Here is a 22,013-nt window from a genome sequence, read left to right as displayed (position 1 = left end):
CAGACCAAATTTTAAGCATGATCCCAGTGTCTGAAACAGTGTCTAGGTGCAGTTTCTGTGGAGTAGGCCCAGGCTGTGAAGTTGGCCACTATTGACTGTAGTGATCCCACAAGACACCTGCATTTCTGCCCTTTAGAAGCCTTTATTATACTGAAAGGTAGTGGTCAGGTAGAGGTCAAACAGGGAGTAAAGTTGTCTGCAGTGAGGTTGGTCCTGTGTGAGTGGAGGAGATGAAAGAGTCCATACATGTGGCAGGCCTTAAACTTCTGGTAAAATAGATCTAAATCTAAATCTAGTAAATAGATTCTTTTTTTCCCCCTTCACTCATCAGTAAAGTTATCTGATAACAGTGAAGATATACATGTCTTCATGTTGGCTCAGAAAAGGTTTTCTGAGCCAACGTATGATGAATTCTGTCTCATGACAAATTTTAGTGTTTTCCATACTCTGAGAGAAAATGTGTCTTATAATACATAAACTGAATTAGGTTAGGGGCTGCAAGTAAGACATCTGTCCAACACTTGGCAGTGTGATTATTTATGCATTTCACCTTGCCAGACTAGGGCCACACGGTGGTGTAGTGGTTAGCACTCTCTTGCAGCGAGAAGACCGGGGTTCGAGCCCCGGTTGGAACAAGGGCCTTCCTGCATGGAGTTTTCATGTTCTCCCCGTGTGTGCGTGGGTTTTCTCCGGGTTCTCCGGCTTCCTCCCACAGTCCAGAAACATGCAATGTGGGGATTAGGTAAATTGGACACTCTTAATTGACCATAGGAGTGAGTGTGAGAGTGAATGGTTGTTTGTCTCTATCTGTGTGTGGCCCTGCGATGGACTGGCGAACTGTCCAGGGTGTACCCCGCCTATCGCCCGATGTAGCTGGGATTGGCACAGCACCCCCCGCGACCCTCTGGCAGAGGATAAAGCGGTAGATGATGACTGACCTTGCCAGACTAGGCAAAGTGACAACTGGAAATGGTCAACAACCATGGAACTTGACTAAACCGCAGAAACTAAACTACTAGAGATTGCCATTAAATAGTTTATAAAAAAAAAAGCAGCTCTGTTTTGTCCTTTTTCAGCCAACAGCATAAATCATTCTCCATTTAAGTTGAGGATTAACTGTAAAACTGTTATACCACAGACAAAATACATTACATGTCAAAATACTGTACATATGAATAAAAAAGTAATCCATGCAACTGTGTGAATATTTACTTTTCATCAGGATCAAAGAAAGTCCAGTACAATATTTGCAGTACACTGTAAATCAAAGCAATGACAACTTGTTTACTATTGTTGAAAATGTGGTCCCGCTCAAATGCTTACACTGTTTTCAATGACATCAGGGTTCATTTTATCATAAGGCAGCTCCAGCTCCAAGTTCCTTTTCGCAATAGCCACACTCAGGGAGGACAGTTCTGCCTGAAAATCCCTAATCATCTGCAACACTGCTGGCTCTTCAAAGCGCTGCTCTGGATAATTACCCAGAGGTACCTGCCAGAAAGACAAATGAGGCAGTGAATAAACAAGCCCAGCACATTTTGGACATCTAGGGCCAAAAAGGTTATACTTACAAAGTCATCAAACTTCATGCTAAGCTGCCGGACAAGCAACATTGAGAGTCCCCCTTCATATTTTGTTGGCAGAGTCCTCAAGATGGCCTCAATGCTCGATTGTCCCTTTGTTGTTGGCGGAGGTTGGTGAAGCACTGCTGGACCATTGGGTATCCAACCGAAATAAGAAAACTACAGACACATTACAGCAGCGGCTTACATTTTGGATTTTGAGCCATACACAGGAACTGCATGAAGAGAACAGGTTCACTGCTCTCATCTTATTAGAACAGTGATTCCCAAATTGGGTTACCCCCAGTGATACATGATGTTACATTAATAGATGTTTAAACACAAATTCAGCCAAACATTGCAGTAGATTTCTTTAACTGAACTGGTGTTGCTTACTGAACATGCTGGTCATTTTTAAATACATCCATTTGAAAATGAGAGATTTTATTTGATGTGTGCGGCTTACAGGCAGACCATTTTAGTTCAGGTGCACAGGAGTAGGGCGTTCATGGCTGGAGGTCAAATGTCTGAAGGGATATGGGACTGAATATATTGGGAACCACTGTACCAAAAGATTAAAGGCTGGGTGCAGAATTGACAATACATATTAATTCAAGATATCATATTATATTACATACATTTCTATATTGGAATTTTTTTTTTTATAAATTTTATTAATCCCCTTAAGGAAATTATTTCTCTGCATTTGACCCATCCTAGAATTAGTGGGCTGCCACACCGAGTAGCACCCGGGGAGCAATGGGGGTTGGGTACCTTGCTCAGGGGTACCCCAGCCCTTTTTTGGCCTGGTAGGGACTTGAACCGGTGATCCTCCGGTTACAAGCCAAGATCCCTTTCCACTTGTCCACGGGTTGTCCTAATTGTTTATTCTATGTAGGAACATATACTGTGCAAAAGGATCATGGCACCACCAGCTTTTGTTAATGTACCTAATTGTGATTGAAAGTTGGTTTTATATCTATGAGTTTGAACTCATGCAACATTTGTATGTAATGCTCAACCATGTCTTGAATAAACCAGTGTCACATCACACATTTTGACATGAAATAGGACACACAGGTTTTTACCAATAGCATTAATTAGGGTTTCCACTGCAGTTGGAGGGCCAGGGTTTGCCATTGTTCCAGTAGGTCACAATTACGTGACACTAACTTGTAGGTGGGAGGTTTTCCTGAAACTATACATTTCCCATAATTTTGTGTGTTACATAACATTGCTTAAGACTTTTGCATAGTACTGTAGTCTCCCCTGGCAATAAATCATCACACTGGAATAGCGTCAGTTATACCATGACTTTTTGATTTTATATCAATTATGAAAGTTTTGTCAGTGAAAATATACGTCATAAGGGAATTAAATTGAGTTTTAAGCGTAATCATTATATATCCTGGGGGGGGGGGGGGGGGGGGACTTTTCACAAAACAGAGTTCAGTTGACAGCTTATGGCAAAAGGTTTACCTGTTCGAGGTTCCCTACAGAATGGCGAGCTGTTGAAGTGAAGATCACTGCAGTGATGAACCTGACAAGTTTCTCCACACTTTGAAAGCTGGAAGGAATTCCTGTCAGAAATATTTTGTTGGGTTAAGTCAATAGAGTAAATTCCCAATAAAGCATTACATTTTGTTGGACTTAAGTATTTAGAGTCCTCGGCCTGTTAACTGACTTTTTACTTTCCTGCTAACCATGAGAAATGTTATTTGTACATTTTAAGTCATTGTTTTGGCAGATTTTTAATAATCACATGAAGGACACAAGCGTATTGCTGCCACACCAGCAAAAGAAACAGAGCAGTGTCATGTATATAAGTTTGAAAATGCTTTACTGTTTTTACTCTATGAGGACATGATGCTGTCATATATAAACTTGCAAAGCACTGCGTTTAACAGAAATTATGTTGAGGCAAAAAAAAAAAAAAAAAAAAAAAAAGCCTAAATCAGTTGCATTTAGGCCTAAACCCAATCACATTGATAACCAGGAAATCATTACCCTTATTTCAGCCAGAACTGCCACAAGTGGTTAACTGCAGCTCCGTTTAGTTTCTTAATAAACTGAAATAACTACCTGGAAAATTAAGGGAGGGTGATAATAGCGTACCAGAGCTGCGTTTTCCCAGAAAAGCATAGTGGAAGATTTCATTGACCCATTCCTGGAGCTCAGAATCTGCTGACACGTCACGGTCAGATGGATAATAATAGGACACCACTGCTGTGACAAATCTGAGGACAATTACAACAGTACTGACATTAAAGTCTTGACAAGATTTCAAAGCTGAATTATGATTTAGAAGGGGGTTGATGAAGAACTGCCAATATTTTGCTGTACATTCAATCACCAAATCATGAACTTTGACCTTCAGTAGACAAGAGGTCACCTGTTGATGATGTTCCACAACCTCAGTGCATCGTCTCGGTAATAAAAGTTGGGAATGGACTGCAGCCCGCGAGAGGCAATGTCTTCAGGAACACAGAGGGAGGCGTAGGTTGTTTGGGAGAGCCCCCTTCTTAGAAGTTCTATTTGTCCTTCTGCTCCAAGTGAACTCTGGCAAATAAAGAACAGGTAACTCAAAATGAAATTCAAGCAAATGTTCTCTATAACATACATGTACATCTTATAAAAGATGAAAATATGATCAATGTGAGGTTGTCGGACTGAATTATGCCAAAGAAAGATCATAAGTCACATTTGCAAGTATTTTGCCGGAGCCATAAAGACGAGCACGAGCGAGGATGTTGATATGGAGTGTATTTCGATGATGGGGGATCAGCAGCTGTGAAAAGGAGAAAGTAAGGATACATTAGCATAAATAAGCAATCATGGACATCACTGAGAGAAAAAAGAAAAAGAGAGAACAGCCTACCTTGTGCAAAGGATGAATCGTAGGGAAGTTGCGAAGTGTAGACACTGTGAAAACCTCAGGAATTAGATGAGTGACCTGCAAATGTGTTGCTATTGCAGCATAGTGGAACTCTGCGTGCCTCACAAATAGTTTGGCCAGCAGCCAGTCAGTGTCCATGTCACTGGGCAGAAAAACCAGGCTCTCCTTTGATTCTCGCTGACCAAGCTGAGGGCAAATGAATGTTTTGAGTTTGCAGAGGGTTATAAACACACACACGCACGCACGCACCATAAATACTCCAATAAGAAATACCTGAATTGCAATGGGCAGTAGTTTCTTCTCTGGATTTATGTAGAGTAAGCAGAGGGGAGCTGGAAGAGCTAGTGGTTTACCATCAATAACTTTTGTAGGTAGGCCATCCAAGATCTTGTAATCACTTATGAAAATGTTACCGCTCTGTTGAATGTAAATTAATTCATATTTGACAACATAAAAAAAAGACCATAAATGACATAGATGAGGAAATGAACTTTTCATACCTTCATCTCTGTTGTTAAAGAACTTCCTTTGGCAAGAAAAGGCTTCACCATTTCCTCGGTGACGGCTAAATTGGAGGGAAGCTTTGTGCAACGTTGGATAACAAAAGGGTTGTTTCCATTTAGAAACTGGTATCCAAAAAAGTCATCGTCCTTCCAGTGCGCCAACACGTACTCTTGGACATAAATCGATAATCAATTAAATTGTCTGTCTGTATTAAATCTTATATCATAATATCCTACTGTACCTGAAATAGGCAACTCTCTAAACCAAGGCATCCTCTTCATCTCCTCAAAGCTTGTCCAGTGCTCTTTAACATTGGTCAGTTTTAACTCATTTGATCTGGATTAAGCACAGAAAAACTCCTCTTTCAATACTACACTAAAAAAAAACGAAATAAAAGCAAACGGTTATTGTAGCCCTTACAACTTTTCAAGGTAATGGCTGTATTGAGCAATTCTTGAAAATGAGAAACGGATTCCCGCAGGCAGAGCGCTTGGATCTTTTATGTTCACAATGTACGACATTCCCTCTGCATACTTTTCCCATCTGCACCAAGAGAAGAATAAGAACCTTAATGTTCACAGAGCAGCAGCTTATTCAGCTGTAGTTTGACAACAAACACTCACCTGTACTTTAATTTTTGTTTCACCAGTTCTTTTTTCCTTTGGTCAACTAGTTGAGGGTGGAAATCCTCAAAAGCTTTTGTACCTGTGCGGAATAAAGCCCAGATGGATAGGAGAAAAAAAAAAAAAAAAAACAAACTTAAACAAAGACTTATTTAAATAACATTTTATGAAGTGATCAAAAGCATTGTTCTTTGAAACTTCTTTACCTCTTCCTCCTCTCAGCATCACCGATCCACCTGTTTTTAGCCATTGGTAACAAGGGAAAAGAATCTCATCCTCCTCAGGTGTCCTCACCACTATCTTGGAACAAAACCAGGACCGGTGTGAGGATTTATAGGCAGGGCTGCTCTCTAGTTTGAGGAAGAGAAGGCTTCCTAAAGAGACACTTGTAGTCACAGAATGTGTTGCCATCTGTGGTGAGAGGATAATGCACTCAGGATTATTAACTTAGACTACATGGCACGTGTCGCTCACATCGTATTGTTTTCTAAACGAGTATTAAGATAGTTTTCCCAACTTTCCTTTCCTTTTCCAGAGCTGATCAGTCGAGTGCGTTCAGATTCCCTTTCAGTGCCAATCAGCGTCACAAAGATGTAATCAAATGTGCTTCCTGGCATCATCTTCCCTGTGGTCACAGTCAGAGTGTACTCTGCCATCATGTTTGGTGTGCTGCAACAACAGAGACATACAAAAGCAAAAAGAACACTGACAGTTTGCAGCGAATGGCATAACTCCATTTTTCAAACTGTCTCAGGATGTGATGTCACACGGGCAAACGTCAGGAAGCTTCTCAGCACTGCTCGAGCTTAAGTAACAGCATTCACAGGTGTTGGGTATTTCCTGATTGCAAGACTGAGAGTGAGTTCATTAAGGCTCAGAATTCACTTTGTGTTAAAGTGTAATTTACTCACTTTCTCGGCTTATATATGAAACATTCAAGATGATACATTCTCAAAAGATACAAAAAGTGATGCATTATGCAAGCTATGATGGAAACTTGTAGGTATCGCTTCTGAAACATTAAGCATATATGAACAGTGAAATGAACCTTTGTTGTGAACAGTGCCCTGTGGAACTGGATGAGGAATGCCACACAACTCCAGGCATATTTAAAGGAGGTGAGAGGCACCCAAGTGTCACGTCAGACCATTCGAAACCGTTTACATCTGTGTGGTCTGCGTGCTAGACGACATGCAACATTATTCACATGATGCCAAGAGTTTTTAATTATTTTCAGTTAACGAAACTGCCCATATCAACTCATTGAAAACACAGTAGCGAGTAAACTACTTGGCAGCTGCCAAGTATTTCAAATGGCAGTAGGACATTTGAATTAGCCTTAGACCAGTTTATTTCAATTTATCTGTCTTTATTAGACAGTGATGAAAAAGTATGGACTATCCTCCTGTCCCTGCCCAGATTTAGAGTAGGGGTATTGCAATTAATAAAAACATACATTCTTTGCTGTTCATGAACAATTAACCCTTCTACCTGCTCATCAAACTTACAGTAGCACTCAGTTTTAAGTCAATATACTGTATGTGGAGCGCATTATCAGGCATTCTGAAGTTTTAAAAGTGTCTTAATTTTACTTTTAACTACATGAAATGACCACACAGACTGGAGGAATTATTTGTCGGCAGTGTGAAAAAGCAAAGGTTGTCAAGATTTTATTAAATGGTAGCAATTTACATACATTATTGGGACATTAATTCATTCATTACCTCATTCCTGGCATTCCAGACTACAGACTTGCATTAAGTTGACGCTCTTAGCTTGAATCAGAAAGACCAACAATGAAGGAACAACTCTTGTGTCGCTTCTGTCAGTAGAAATAATGCAATAACCAAGTATCTCATTATCTCAAATATAGAATATAAATCTATTGTGCATATTTGTCTACATGAGGAAAAATATACTTTAGTTTAGTGGGGTTGCATTTTCAGCAAAGGTTCATGCAAAGCTATATGTATGTGTTTACCCACAACAACAGACACAAAAGGTGTTAATTGATTAAGGCATCTTCATAATCCATCGTGAAATGCAAGAAAAGTTCATGTTTTTTCAAATTGAAAATCTTTGATTGCAACATCCACATAATACTACAGTGACTCTGGTGCCATCTGTGAGAGGTCGGCCTTGTGTGCTCAGGTGTTAATGTGACGCAGGACACGACGCAGTGAGTGTCCATCTCGTGCAGGGCACATGGCAGGGAGAGGTATAGGTTCAGTCTTGTGCTCGACCACGTTGAAGTGGCACCTTTTAAGATGGTCCGACATGCTGGGGAGGTCACAGAAAGCCCAGGACGACACCGGGCTGAAGGCAGTGGTGAATCTCCACACCTGCAACAGTAAATAAAAAAAAAGGATAATGTGATGAAGAGGCCAAAACATGCAAACATTTCAGTGGGACTCTTATCTGTAGCTACATATTGTTACTCTGATTCACAGTTTCCCCAACATGACAAACTTCTTTATAAATTTAAAGATCCAGTGTGTAAAATTCCAGTGGTATTTGTTGTTTTTCATGTTATTATATTGCCTCAATTTGGTCTTTGTCTGAACAGAAATGATGTGACATTATATATATGCTGCGTCCTTCATCTGAAAATAGGCTCTCTGATGCAATACTATTAGATGTGTGTGTATATGTAAATATATGCAGGCCACAAAACTACACCGGTTACATACTGTATACTGCAACAGGAACAAAAAGCTTTATTCCATCATCTTTACAACTAAATTATTTTTAGCAGTAAAATTAATTTCTGAAACCTTTCACGAGCTCAATCTTGCTGTCTGTCCCTCTTGACATATAACAAATAACTTCCTGTGTGCAGTGTGGGAATGTTGACAGGTGACAAAAGACCTCAAAACTATTATACTGAGCAAAAGACAGAGAATCATTAATGTACAGAAGTGATTTGGTTGTCTGCTTACTCTATTTTTGACCTGCCATGAGACAGTGCCATGAGCATTGGGGCCTCGTCTTCGCTCCCACTGCAGCTCCACTACACCCCTGGTCTGGAGGAGACTGGCACACACTTCCCTCATAGTCCGAGAAACCAGTGAGAGCTGGCACAGGCTGAAACTGTCCAGGAATCCAGCTATGTGCCACAGTATCTCAATGGGAAGCCCACTTAATTGGTCAGACTGGGATTCACCTGGAAGTTTAGCCCTTGGGCAAGGTTGTACCCCAAAGGACCTGAGGTGCCTGTCATGGACAATCTTGGCTCCCTGGGTGGATGGATAAAACCTCCGCTGGGAAAATGTGCAGCCATAATACGCCAGGGGACAGCGGTGTTCCATCCAACCGTTAAGACCAGCATGAATGTCACCATGGACATTTGAGAAATGGGAAGAAAACTGGTCCCGGCGGAATGACTGGCCACAGACGAAGGGGAACATATGCTGGTGCCTGGGGTTTGAAGGGAGATAGTGGTTATATGGGACCGCCTCTACCTCCTGAGCTTCCAGCACAAGGCCAAGGCGAAGAGTGTGGAAAGGGCTGGGGTAAGAGAGCTGAGGGGCAGCATGATCACAGGCAGAAGCAGAGGCCATGTCACCCACTCTGGTGTTGGTTACTAAGATTGCTGCAGGGAAAGTGAAAGTCTGTGTGCCAAAGTCAACACAGTGACCATCAACATAGACTGTATCAGAGATTCTTCTGCACTCTCTAGACTCTTCTAAACAGAACAGCAGCGCTGCCGTGATAAGATCAATCTCTCCTAGTCCCATTGGGTCATCATCATGCTGCAGATCTGAGGTATCCACAGCTTTGTTCTCCATTTTGGGTTGCACTCTACATGGTGACTTATCTGGCAGGGAACCTATATGTCCGTTGGGTAATGAACATTGGCTCTGGTCCCTAAAAACCTGGTAATTGTGGAACTTCTGCCTAGACCTATGGCTTTCTAATAGAGCTTGCCCTCTGTCTTCCAGGACCACATGGTCAGCCCTCTGTGCCACACCCTGGGTGACACAGCTTGGAGATATCATCTGAGGGGTCACTGGCTCTTGAGTGATTCCAGCATTCATATCATCTTGTACCTCAACAGCTGTCTCTTGAAAAGCCCCTGTTGCTCCTGGCTCAGGTCTATTAATTGAGCTTAACATTTTCTGATCTGTTCCTTTAGGTGCCCCATTTCCACTTAAACAGTTAGAACAAACACTCTTCTCCATTCGTCTTTTACTTAAACCCTCAGTAACTTCAAATGCTTTGTCCTCCAGTCCATTCTGAAGTTCTCCATTGCTGCTTGGTATACTCTCCTGCACAACAGCTGCACTGTTCACACCCACTGTGCTGCTGTGAACAGAATTGACACTGCTAACAAAATCCAAAGCAGCAGCTAAACTCCGTGCAGTCTCTACTGTGGCTTCATAAAGTTTACTGAAGTGTTCCTCCTTCAGCCCATTAATTCCACAAACAATCTTCTCCTTTGCTGAGCCTGAGGCAGATGTTGGCCTGCTCTCTTTACTAACCAGGACATGTGGCTTTCTCTCTGCAGTTGGTGCCATGGCGATCACCTTAAGAGACTCAAGTAGTGTGCGCTGATCCTGAAGGGCAAGCGCCATATCCAACTGCTCCACCTCCTCCACCCCACGACTCAGGCTTTCATAAGATGTGTAGTCCAGGCAGCTAACAGGCCATCTGTTCCACTCCATAGTGCAGCATACCAGTCCAGCCGGACACACCCCCAGGTGTCCATACATTTGGTTGCGAACCAGCATGACAGGACAGCCATAGCCACTGTTTAGACAGGGTACCTTCAACAAGGGACACATAAGATGGTGCTCATCTCCTTTGCAGGAGTGAAACACAGCACCACACACTTGAGGACAAGTGATGAGGTCACAGGAAATGCCTGGTTCAGGTCTGACCATGCATCTCTGGTTAACACAGGCCATACAGTGAATATGGTCCTTCTCCATCTTCAGAGATGAAGGGGTAAAAAGTACCCGAGTGTGACTGAGGAAATCCACTGACCTGCAAGATAAATGAAAAAGCTAAATGTGAGTATAAAAGATAACACATGTTAAATTAATAGTACTGAGTATCAGATTATTATTAACACCTGTATGACATTAATGAATCACACACTAAAGCACAATAATGTGTGTAAAGTCGCCTTACAAAACTTTAACTGCACACATACAGTATGATATTAAATCCAAGTTGTGGGCCTGTCTTGAAGAGCTGCTATACTTACTCCAGACCATTAGATGTCACTGTGCTTTCAGGGATCGTTGAGCTTAAAACCTGGGAAAACATATTGCAGTCTTCATGTCACACTAAACTCACTTAAAAATATATTGCTTTCAGTGTGTGTAACGTTTTCACAAACTGGCAAGTATCTCGTATCATTTACTGTATGAAAAGAACATTAAACATCACCCACAACATCTTGTATTTGAACATCTGACAAACACCTCTAGTGCAGCTGTGCAGTTGTGCAGTTGAATGATCATATACATATTTACTTAGTTGTTTTGCACTTAGTAGTTGATTTCGTACATATTCGGGTTTTTCTAGAACTGACATTATTTTGCTATAAAGTATAAGAAAAAGACATTATTTTGCGAATGAGATGGTGAGAGGTTGTCAACAGTGCAGCTGTCTGTCTACATCGGAAACCTTATATCACCTGACTCAACTAGCCATCAACCCATCGTTTCCTGAATACATCCTGACTTGTGATGCATATAATTCCAGGTATGGATTTCTTAACTGTCGAAGACTCCGAATTAAGTGCGCATTCAACTGAGCAGAAAGTGACTTGTAACTGATAGTCGAAGTTTACTGACAACAAACATTACTATTATGTAAATAACCGACGATACAACGACGGCAATCTTTTGCTAAGGTGTTCCGCAGTTTGTATACATACTCATACTAAAAGCTCGTTTCTTGTCAACTGTCCCTTCACAATTAAAGCAACTTGTTTATTGGAACAATGACAAAGCTAGCGGCGGCTAATGTTGGCTAACAACAGCTAGTCTGCTCCGAAGTTAAACGGTTCTCAATAAAGCTAACTCGGCTACATAAAGTTGCGTTTGCATACGAGTAGATTCTCACCTTATGCGTGTATAGGCAGGTAAACGTTTCGTTATACAGCGTATAATCGTTTCTTCTGTATAAATATAATTAGCTACTAACAGTTGCCTCTGTGGAACATAGATGTATTATAGGACTGGGTAGAGAGAGCACCGCCCCCTGCCTTGAAGACATTTTTCCAGTGGCCACTCCTGGTACTGCAACAGAAAATACTCATGTGGCACAAAAAGCAATTTTCCCACTGAACACAATCGTAACAAAGACGTATTTAACACCTGGAGACATGAACTTAGAATCTCCCTAAAGGCCATAAAAGGCCACTTTTCACAGCGTGACGTCACAGCTGTGTACGAGCCCGTCAAAGCGCGGCCATGTGGCTTCTCGGGAACGGCGCTACGGTCAGGGAAGCGTACTATATGAGACCTTTACGAGAACTGTGAACAAATGAAGGCAATGGGGTGTTTGTCTTTTACATTTAAAAAGAATATTACGACAAAGCCGGTTTTAGTTATTTATTCGTCGCCTGTTAGCATTTATATTACGGGGCAGATGACGGCGTGGACTGTGGCGCTGTGACCGTGTGATGCACTGAGACCTGCTGTCTTCTCACCAGTGATTTCCGGGGAGGCTGGTTTTCTTATCATCACTATCGGTTCATAAAGTTACTGATAAATGTAATGAAAACATTAATTAGAATTGAAGATAAACGTGTTGAGTGAAAGAATCTGGAGTTATAAAACTACTTTTAACACGTTGTTATTGTTCCTAATAATATGATCATGAGTCTGCAGATTTTGTGGCCTGACTTTATTTCAGTTTTTTATGATCACTATATTACTATAATGTAAGAATGATGTTAATATAATGTTGATAATAATGTACACTCTATGTATTTTTCGTAGTTTTTTTTTCAGTTTACAGTGACTTTGATTATTATCATACAGTATGTATCCGTGAAATGACGAGCTGAGGCGGATTACAAATATACTAAACATTTTAAATGACATGCTTTAATATCACAGCAAACACTGACAGCAGCTGTAACTACGTCACTCCCATCATGCCTCTGACAGTTCATGAACGCGCCGAGCAAGTAGAGAACGCGGACGGCTCGTTCACAAAGCCGAGAGGTATTATGGGAGTAACACTACTGCGCATGCTATGGGCCGCACAACCCGGAAATAAACAAACTTGCGGCACAAACGTACGTTTTTTGACAGAAAATACTGTCAGTAAGTAAAGTGGTGATCGTTATACACTGAGCGCACTCAGTTGTACGTGGCACACCTACTATTTATAGGTGACAAAAACGTGATTGATTTGTTTATTCATCGATAGGGGTAATACTGTCGGCAGGGTAGCAATTTAAGTGCGTTGCCAAGCAACAAGCGTCATCCATATATGGTAATATAGTTGTCCTTTGATACATCATTGTGACATGATCAGATACAACATGGACTTGCCCTACATATAAAGCTGACACCTGTCATTCAGACACCATTTGACGTCCACTTCAGAACAACAACTGAACAACTCAACCTCCAAGAATCCACAAATATGCCTTCCAGCATAGCCCAATGGCCACCTTGCAGACCCGGAAAGAGGTTGAGATTAAGGTTTAGCAAGAGAACAAGGCTCTGAAAGAAGAAGTGACCCTTCTTAAGCAAAATGAGTTCAGTTAGAGCTTAAAATATGCGTAAAGAAGAAACACACTCACACTATATTTCTATATTTTAAACATGCTGACTGAAAAAACCTAGCCAGCTGAAGAACAGCGAGGCCCACTGGGCAGCCAAGGTGGAAACCCTTTATGCCAGCATGGAAAAGTAGTCAGCTCAGAGAGATAACATATGAAGGAGAAGGATCAAGGAAGTTGAGAGGGAGAAGCCGGACTGGAAAATGGCAGAGACCAGGACCAGCAGTCTGATTTGCCAACTCAAGAACCAGCTTCAGCACCTGAAGAAAGAGGAGCACAGGCCTCCAAAGGTGGAGGGAGCCAAGGTCAACGAGCTGGAGGCCAGTTGTAAAGAAAAACTGCATGACCTGAATGCAGGCATGGAGAAGGAGTTGGCTCTAATATAATGTCTGGAGGAGCAAGGTAGAAGAGCTTGAGACAGAGAAGCAGCAACATGCTGAGAGCTGGTAAAAGGGGCAGCAAGAATGGAAGACTGCAGAAGCCAGCACCAACAGTCTGATCTGCCAACTGAAGGACCAGCTTCAGGCACAAATGACTCAGAAACTCCCCAACTCTTACCCCCACACACCTACCTTTTCTTTCTCTCCTTTCTTCAGTCCATCCAAAAAGAAAAAATAACTTCATCCACACATAAGTGTCTTCTGTTTCATGCAGTAACCACTCACAAACAGAAGAGGTCAGTGTTGCACTGTTCTTGTATTTTTTAGAGTAATGGTTAGATTCAGACTGAGGACAGGAGATGCCACATTTTTAGGTTGGGATCAGTGGAGAGCTGCAGCCCTGCAGCTGCAGGACCTGACTCATGGACACATCAGCAGGACAGTGCTCACTGCTCAGCAGAGCACTTGTCATGAGGTGTTGAAGCAAACACATGCAGCTAGTGAGACTGTCACTACTACCTCATATAACATTCTGAAAAGTCAGAATTTGTAAAAAAAAAACACATAAATGTTACTTAAACTAAATCTTTAGTACTCTGGAGCGAAGAAACCAAGTGCGAAAATGATATTTGTGGTGGCCTTAATCCAAACAACATCATTTGTTACTGATACTCTGCTTGCCTGTGTTTTTATAACCCATATGATGTATTGATTTAGTATAAGTGTTTTAAAGCCAGTATGTAATTGATTCAACCAATAATGTATGTATGTCCTAGACCGGCCAGACAATATAAAACACACCTCAGCTACTGCTGATTCCACAATTATAGGAGAGAAAATAAGAGCCCATAAATACAGATAACACACACATTGTTTAATCCTGTGTGTCAGCTACAACTACCAATCCAGGAGGAGGCAAAATAAATAGGTAAAAAGCACGAGAATTGAGTGGAGGACAGGTGTGTAGCTGTCAATGTCACAATAGAAAACAAATTTGTTAATATTCCAGAGCTCAGTCCACAGCATTTCAGCATCTCTTTCATTGGCATTTGAGACATTGCTGATTTCAGGGCACCAATTTTTACCACAGGCAAGATGGTGAAAAGATGTTTTTGTATTTCCGTACTACTGTGCTAGTTTACCCCTTAGCGATTGGTGATGGTGCAAAAACATCCTCTTTGTCCCGCTTTTACCCTGGAACTGTCCAGTCCTGAAACCATGCTTGTTATTTTAATGAGATATTTGAAACAAGATTCCCTCTGCTGTTAATAGTTGCTTGGAAAGGTAGACACAGGTTTAACATTAAAATTTGACTAAAATCGAGGACCTACTACAAAAAGACAGTATAAAAGTACTTACAATATTAAATTGATAATCAGCCCATTTAAATGACTCATAACCCAGCATTGCACAAGCAAGTGAATCTTGTCTCCCTTGTGGTCAGCATTGAATAAACCAAGTATACCGCCCTTTGCCCTGTGGCTGCAGCATCTAAGTAGTCACTCCCACTCAAACATGTCACTTTTATTCATGTTCAATATCAAATGGTCGCTCCCCGAGCCTCTGGCACCAGCAGATGCGGCGTCATAACAACTCCCTTACAAATATGTTTGTGATTTATACCTTTATTACAGCTCAATCCTTGCCTAACCTACAAAGATCTATTCTAAAAAATATAAAATGAATGTTTTATTTTAAAACACTTCCTGCAAATCATAGACCATGTGTTAAAATGGATGCAGTCCTCTAGTTCCAACTGATTTGTGATTTGACTGGTACGCTGACAGTTTTTGCAACTAAATGTTCACAGAGCTTCTTCACCTGCATCCAGGAATGCACCATCAGTCCACGGTGTTCATTCAGGTGTACCAGGCTGTTTCATCTATTTCCCTCTAATTGGGAACATAATTTGCAAAACTGACATCATGTGCTATTAGGGAAATTAGTAAATGAGACCATTAACTGCCACAGAAAATGTTAACTGATATTATAAATCAAGTGAGAAGTAAACTCATTTGCCCATAGACTTCCGTTTGTGTTCTTTTTGCAACCAGTGCAGTCTCCCCCTGGTGGCTAACTTTCTGGACTTTACTTTTCAAACCGACTATGTACCCTTTCAGTCAATAATATGAATGTGTAGAATACTCAGTTTCCTGCTGAAAATCCCTGCTTAATGTTACACTCTGGAGCTTCAATTTCAAATGAACGTGTTACACACGTGTGTTGACATCAGGTCAGATTACTGAGAGAGAAACTGTTCATACTTTTTACGGAGAAGCAAAATAGAAATCAATCACTGGCCTCTATTGACCAGAGGACAGAAATGTCATCAGTGACCTTCATTCAAACACTAGGTGGCGCAATGGCAAAGATGTTTACTGCTGTCCTTGGTGCTGAACACATTCATTTCACTGTAGCTGTGCAGTGCACTTGCTGTGCGTTATATACGTCTCTCAGGTTAACTTGAAGAATGAAGATAAACTGTAAATCGTTGAGGACAACAGGCGTGTCCAGCTGCATCATTACAATGTCCTTCATTTATACTGAAATACAATTTAATGGCAAATGCCTGACACCATAAAGTTACACACACATATGATGAATCACGTCCGTTGTTTCACCATGGGTGCATAACAGTCATTATTTTCCACTCAACATTTCCTGAGACCTTCACGTCACTAGATTTATGAGATAATGGCAATCGCATCAATGAACTAAGGAGACACATCTTGCACAAAATGTTCCACTGGTGTGATTTTTTTTAAAATTTATTTGTGACACTAGATTCTCTCTTTTCATTCGAGCTCTGATCGCATGTATCAACATTTGCCAAGTGTACATGTAGTCAAATGTGGTGAATACTGTAGAAAAGGCGACGGTTGCGTGGGTGAATAGCGGTGGTGGGGTCTTCATGTTCACGTTTCGAGTTGAGAGAAAGAGAGAGAGAGAGAAAGAGAGAGAGAGAGGAAGAGAGAGAGAAAGAGAGAGAGAGAGAGAGCAGCAAGGGAGGGAGAGAGACTCAAACGCTACAGGCGAGGACCACGCGTTACAGAAGACGGACGGAGGCGCGCGACATGTCTCAAAGATCCAGGTAAGTTTTTTGATGTTACACATTGCGAAAAAAGACATGCAGTATGTATTTTAAAACATACCTGTTCTCCTTCAATCTACATCTTTGTCAGAATTATTATCGTTATTGTAATTGATGTTAGTATTGTGAATAATAATCGGTGCTACATAGGGACAGATACAGTATGTAGTTTTACAAATAAAACGTGCAGAGTGCAGTCTTGCGAGTCCTGTAGAATTCAAATGGGATTAAAGATGTGTTGTTGTTGTTGTTTTTTTCTCTCAGCTTCACCTGAAACTGTCTTGAGTCAGATCGTGAAGAGATGCGCGTGCGTGTGTGTGTGTGTGTGTGTGTGTGAGAGTGAGTGAGAGAGATAGAGGGAACATGACGAGCCCATGCAGACTGGAGTCCGATCCCCAAACACCAAACACGTCCCCGGCGCTGTCCGCGGTGCTGAAATCTGCTTTCTACCTTATTTTCTCCACGGCCTAAAAAGCCCAGTGCACTGAGCCTCTCTGTCTCTCTCCAGAGCGCTGTTTTTATTAGGAAAGCAATGGTTGTTTGTGGCATTTTGTCGCTTCAAAGACAACCTTTACAGTTTTGCTTTGCCCAGTGGACAGGACAGTAAGTGCCTTGCTCAAAGGCTCACAATTCGACGGTATAGTTGATAAGAGAGGCATGAGGCCAGCTGAAGGAATGTATAACAGGGCGTCGATAAGACAGGCGGCGTATGTGTGCGTGTGTGTGTGTTTATGTGCCATGTTTGAATATAAAAATAGAAGGATGAGAGTTGTTCTCTGTATGTTTTATTGTTTAAGTTTTATGACTATGGATTTCTCGATAAGGAATAAATATGTTGCTGTTTTAGGTACAGTTGTAAAACACTGCGTAGAAAAAATAGTGGTGTAAAGCACAAAATAGAAAAAGGAAATACTGATGTATGAAGAGAAATACAAGCTTGCGTGTTCAAGTCAACTCGTTCAGCACATCTGGCGTCGCTTCTCACATCTCGCATCTTGTTCCATGTTTTTTCCTGCAGGTGTGCGTGGACATGCCTCAGGTGTCATGCTCACAGATCATGGTCGCTGGGATAAGCGTGGCTGCACTGACAGACAGCAGATAGTATGCCAGCACAGTTGGCACGGCTCACGCGATGTGGCACAACATGGCACGCGTAAAGATGGGTCTCTTTGCTCTCCTGTGTCTCCCCACGTTTTTCCTCCGCGTCCTCGTGTTTACCCACAGCAGCAGCAGCAGCATCAATGAGCGGTCGGTGATCCCTCGCGCCGTGTCACGCTCTGTGGCTCGGATGGACGGAGACGTGATCATCGGCGCGCTTTTCTCTGTCCACCACCAGCCGTCTGCGGAGAAAGTGGCCGAGCGGAAGTGCGGGGACGTCCGCGAGCAGTATGGCATCCAAAGGGTCGAGGCCATGTTCCACACGCTGGACCGGATCAACACCGACCCGTACCTGCTTCCCAACATAAGCCTGGGCTGTGAGATCCGGGACTCGTGCTGGCACTCCTCTGTGGCTCTGGAGCAGAGCATCGAGTTCATCCGGGACTCCCTCATTTCCATCCGCGACGACAAGGACGGGTCCAAATGGTGCATTGACGGCACGCCGTCCAACCAGCCTCCACCCACCAAGAAACCCATCGCCGGAGTGATCGGGCCAGGATCCAGCTCTGTGGCCATTCAGGTGCAGAATCTGCTGCAGCTCTTCAACATCCCGCAGATCGCGTACTCTGCCACGAGCATCGATCTGAGTGACAAGACCCTGTTCAAGTACTTCCTGAGGGTCGTGCCCTCAGACACGCTCCAGGCCCGGGCCATGCTCGACATTGTCCAGCGATACAACTGGACCTACGTGTCTGCTGTGCACACTGAGGGTGAGAGTCCATCACTGAACTCATCTCAACCATCATAATATCTGTCTTTCTGTCTGTTCACTGCACAAGTGTCCAACAGTTCACCTGACAGGTTTGAAGCCTGTCAGGTGATTCACTGAGGGCACCAGTGTGTGCGGTGCCGACTTCAATGTTATTTGGATATAAAATGTAAGAGATATCAGTAGACATGACAGATATATTGTTAAGTTTTAAAGATGACACACTGCTGTGACCTCATTCACAGCATAAATACGTGACAAAGAGGACATTTGTGCATAATTTAACATTTCGGACTATTTTTTTAATCTGATATTTTAATGTAGATGAATCACAACTTCATTTTATTCACGTTATTTTCAACACTTTCACATCAATCTTCAGTTGAAGGCTGGAAAGAATAGATGCTGAATCCGGCTCAGTATCTGGGAATGACACTTCTAGCCCATCATTTTATAAACAAATAGGATCGCCACCATACAGCTTTGTCCTTGGGCCTTCATTCCCAAGCATTTCATTTCACATGAACACAATCAGAGTTGTGTTGTCATTACACTTCCTTGTTCGTCTTCTGTGGTAAAACCCTGTCACTTTGGTTCACTCTCTGTCTCTCGGTGTCAGTCTTTCACACTTGAGTTTTTTTTGGAGAGCGTAGTTGTGTCGTCTTATGTAAATACCTGCATACATCTTCATGAGAATGTTAATGCAGTTGTCTGGAGGTGAGTTGTTGTGTGGAAATAACTTTGAGACCCACTCACCCCTTGCATCATCACATGTGTGTTTGTGCATTACTAGATGCCCTGCACTTGGGTAAAAGTAGTAAGTAGATTGCATTTTGAATTAACATCAGGTGTCTGTTGTAAAGTACATACATATACAGTATGTATATATATATATATATATATATATATATATATATACATATATATACTCTCATTTAACGTTTCATTTAGAAATGTTAAATTATGTTTAATTCTCAAGGATGACAAGGATACAAGGATTAAATGATAGTGATGGCTCGATACTTTTGTCCCATACTAATATAACAAACAAATATTATTTACATCTATTAAACTCGTGCTGATGCATTTAACATTTATCCATAATCAGCCAACAGTCTGCTCCCATAAAGAAGAAATAAACAGCCAATATTTTTCCAGACTGTGCTTTGTGAATTGTTTATGGGAGATTTAAGGTCTGGGATGGTAATGAATTTCATCCCTAATATAAATTACAGGTGTATGTAAATTAAAATGCATGTCATATCTTTTCAGAATAATAATAGTTTCCTGTATTTCGAACCACGATGGATTCCCTTTTTTTCTTGAGAACCCTGTTGCTCAGTTGTTAGCATTTAAGGTGGCGGCAGGAGGTAAAAAGGAGATATGAGTAGACAGAGTAATTACTCTGAAGTCAATTATGACTATGGCTTTTCATTTAAGTCAGTGTGAAACTCAGTCAGTGACTTGACAGGCCATAATACCCAGCTTTCCAGTCGAGCTGCAGACTCAGAGGGAGTGCAAAACATCTTTGGAATGTCTTATTATATCGTCCAGTTTTTGGAGGAAGGTCTTTGACACAGACTGTTATCAGGCAGATGAAGACAAGGGTTTCGGGAGCTGTAGTACCTGGAGGCATAACTAGGTGGCATCAGCTGTCTGACCTTCACCATACCTGCAGGAAGATCCACTGAGACTGAAATCATAATTCAGGAGTAATGAAAGAGCAGCCTAGGGAAGGGTGAATTTGATTGCAGGCAGCATCGTGTATAACAGTGGGAGTTCAAAAAATAATAAACATGAGCTTATAAACTGCCATTTATCCCCCCGTTCTCTGTAAATACAAACCCATGCATATGTGGTCAGGAGGCGTTTTAATATCTGAGTCTTCCCTTTGAAATTTACTTGATGCAGAGCAGCACCCTGACCTTTAACAACTCATATTCAAATCCATTTGTTTTTTTCGCTCTATCTTTAGTAATCTCTGAAACAGTGGTCACGACTGGCTTGAGCTCATGAGTTTTCCCTCTCCACCACATTAGACAAGTTATAAATGCAGCCTGTTGCCCGTAGCAACGGCTAGGGCTGTGAAATTGCATAAATTACCTGTCTCGATTATCGTCAGTCAGTCTGATAGGAATACTCAAAGCGGGGTTTTTTTTTTTGTTTCTCCCTGTTGTCATTGTCAAATGGGTTGTCAGCTAATGCACCCACTGCCCACCTGTCTCACAGTCTACATGGAGAGAATGAAATAATTGGATATCATTATATCCAATTATGAGTGAGAGAATGAAATGAGGCAAATAAAAATACCATTGAAGGACCAGTGGAGAGCTAAAACATGTTCCCTTTGTGCACTAGAGGTAACGCATGTCTGTGTTGCGTTCTACAGCTGCTGTAGCCTCTTGTCAAGACGACTGCAAATCAAATGTTATGAATAGTTCCTCTTAATTTCCCTCTGACTACATGCGACACACACGCACACACACACACACATCGAGAGAGATGTTTAAGCATGCACCAGTGATTGGATTGTCTGTGTAATCCAGCTGTCATGCTAAAGAGCTGTGGGCTTTATCAACAATCCTGACTGTGACCAGCGCAGTCCACGTGGACATCGAAGATTTAGACTCAAAACGGCTTAACCGGGCTCTTGATTGGGATGCTTAAACAAGGATAGCCATCTTCTATCTAGCCACCGCTATTTGGCTTTGATTGCAATCAGCTGACAGTAAACTCTCTGACACTCATTATCAGAGGATCAGAGTTGCAGCTCACTCAGGGCTCCAGGCACTGAACGACTGCTGGTAGGTTGGGATGAGGGTGAGGGTGGGGGTGGGGGGGGAGGGGTTGCGCTTTAAGGGAAGCGTTGATTGCTGAACACAATTACTCATGCTGTTTGATAATGTCACCGTGTTTTTGCATGTAACGATGTATGTAATTGTTACCGTTCTCGCTTGTTATTTCTAAACCGTTGACTTTAAACAAGTCGTATTGCCCCATAATTTCATCACAGTTAGCGGAAATATCACAACCGGAGTATTATCCTTTTCCACAAAGGCTCATTTGTGAAAATGGGATTACTAGACGGTGAGCAAATTTGATCACACAAGGAAAGATGTTTGGTTGTAAAATTCCAACAAAGACAGAGTAGACTGGATTTTTTTTGTGATTACACTGTAGGAAAACGAAGTAAGAGAAAAAGACATTAACACAAAACACTTACATTAACAAACATACATGAATATACATCACCTGATTTGTTCCCCTCTTTAAGGCATAATCTTCCCATACACATTACACTTACATTTTGCCTTAAAGGGTTAAAGGTTTCACCCATTTC

General features: G+C 41.8%; 3 protein-coding genes across 6 annotated transcripts in view; 1 reads left to right on the top strand and 2 right to left on the bottom strand.

The window, feature by feature from the left end:
- Positions 1-1,232: 1,232 nt before the first annotated feature.
- LOC131443341 (polyunsaturated fatty acid lipoxygenase ALOX8-like) lies at positions 1,233-5,992 on the bottom strand. The gene is made up of 12 exons (XM_058612875.1): positions 5,792-5,992; positions 5,383-5,667; positions 5,204-5,298; positions 4,959-5,131; positions 4,732-4,875; positions 4,441-4,644; positions 4,264-4,350; positions 3,955-4,121; positions 3,678-3,799; positions 3,042-3,142; positions 1,572-1,742; positions 1,233-1,491 (listed from the first exon to the last, which is right to left on the bottom strand). The coding sequence occupies exons 2-12, from the start codon at positions 5,481-5,483 to the stop codon at positions 1,312-1,314; spliced, it is 1,545 nt and encodes a 514-aa protein (XP_058468858.1). The 5' UTR covers positions 5,484-5,667; positions 5,792-5,992; the 3' UTR covers positions 1,233-1,311.
- Positions 5,993-7,239: 1,247 nt separating this feature from the next.
- Positions 7,240-11,913, bottom strand: fbxo30b (F-box protein 30b). Of its 3 annotated transcripts, XM_058612868.1 has the most exons (4): positions 11,661-11,913; positions 10,795-10,844; positions 8,525-10,571; positions 7,240-7,927 (listed from the first exon to the last, which is right to left on the bottom strand). In XM_058612868.1, the coding sequence occupies exons 3-4, from the start codon at positions 10,514-10,516 to the stop codon at positions 7,733-7,735; spliced, it is 2,187 nt and encodes a 728-aa protein (XP_058468851.1). In that variant the 5' UTR covers positions 10,517-10,571; positions 10,795-10,844; positions 11,661-11,913; the 3' UTR covers positions 7,240-7,732. The 3 variants fall into 3 exon arrangements, with proteins under 3 accessions (XP_058468851.1, XP_058468852.1, XP_058468850.1); XM_058612869.1 differs by lacking the exon at positions 10,795-10,844; XM_058612867.1 differs by lacking the exon at positions 11,661-11,913 and having other exon boundaries at positions 10,795-11,023.
- An 838-nt stretch (positions 11,914-12,751) lies between these two features.
- grm1a (glutamate receptor, metabotropic 1a) overlaps positions 12,752-22,013 on the top strand; it is a 34,063-nt gene continuing 24,801 nt past the window's right edge. Inside the window, exons 1-2 of one of the 2 annotated variants that reach the window (XM_058612866.1) lie at positions 12,752-16,806; positions 17,825-18,674. In XM_058612866.1, coding sequence (XP_058468849.1) covers positions 17,939-18,674 — 736 coding nt within the window. In that variant the 5' untranslated portion in view covers positions 12,752-16,806; positions 17,825-17,938. The remainder of the gene's footprint in view (positions 16,807-17,824; positions 18,675-22,013) is intronic. The other variant, XM_058612864.1, reaches the window with a different exon arrangement.

This window comes from Solea solea, chromosome 17, assembly GCF_958295425.1.
Source record: "Solea solea chromosome 17, fSolSol10.1, whole genome shotgun sequence".
Classification (NCBI taxonomy): domain Eukaryota; kingdom Metazoa; phylum Chordata; class Actinopteri; order Pleuronectiformes; family Soleidae; genus Solea; species Solea solea.
Note: the sequence above shows the minus strand (reverse complement) of the source record. Positions and strands in the feature narration are given on the sequence as shown.

What these genes read in the sequence shown, in the direction of transcription:
- LOC131443341 (XM_058612875.1), bottom strand. Translation starts at nt 5,483, where the DNA reads ATGTCGTACATTGTGAACATAAAAGATCCAAGCGCTCTGCCTGCGGGA. An exon ending in CGATTCATCCTTTGCACAAG is followed by an intron (nt 4,351 to 4,440) that starts GTAGGCTGTTCT and finishes TCCTTTTCACAG; the next exon opens with CTGCTGATCCCCCATCATCG. An exon ending in TTGTGGAACATCATCAACAG is followed by an intron (nt 3,800 to 3,954) that starts GTGACCTCTTGT and finishes AATTGTCCTCAG; the next exon opens with ATTTGTCACAGCAGTGGTGT.
- fbxo30b (XM_058612867.1), bottom strand. Translation starts at nt 10,856, where the DNA reads ATGTTTTCCCAGGTTTTAAGCTCAACGATCCCTGAAAGCACAGTGACA. An exon ending in GTGACATCTAATGGTCTGGA is followed by an intron (nt 10,572 to 10,794) that starts GTAAGTATAGCA and finishes TTTATCTTGCAG; the next exon opens with GTCAGTGGATTTCCTCAGTC. An exon ending in CATGGCAGGTCAAAAATAGA is followed by an intron (nt 7,928 to 8,524) that starts GTAAGCAGACAA and finishes TTACTGTTGCAG; the next exon opens with GTGTGGAGATTCACCACTGC.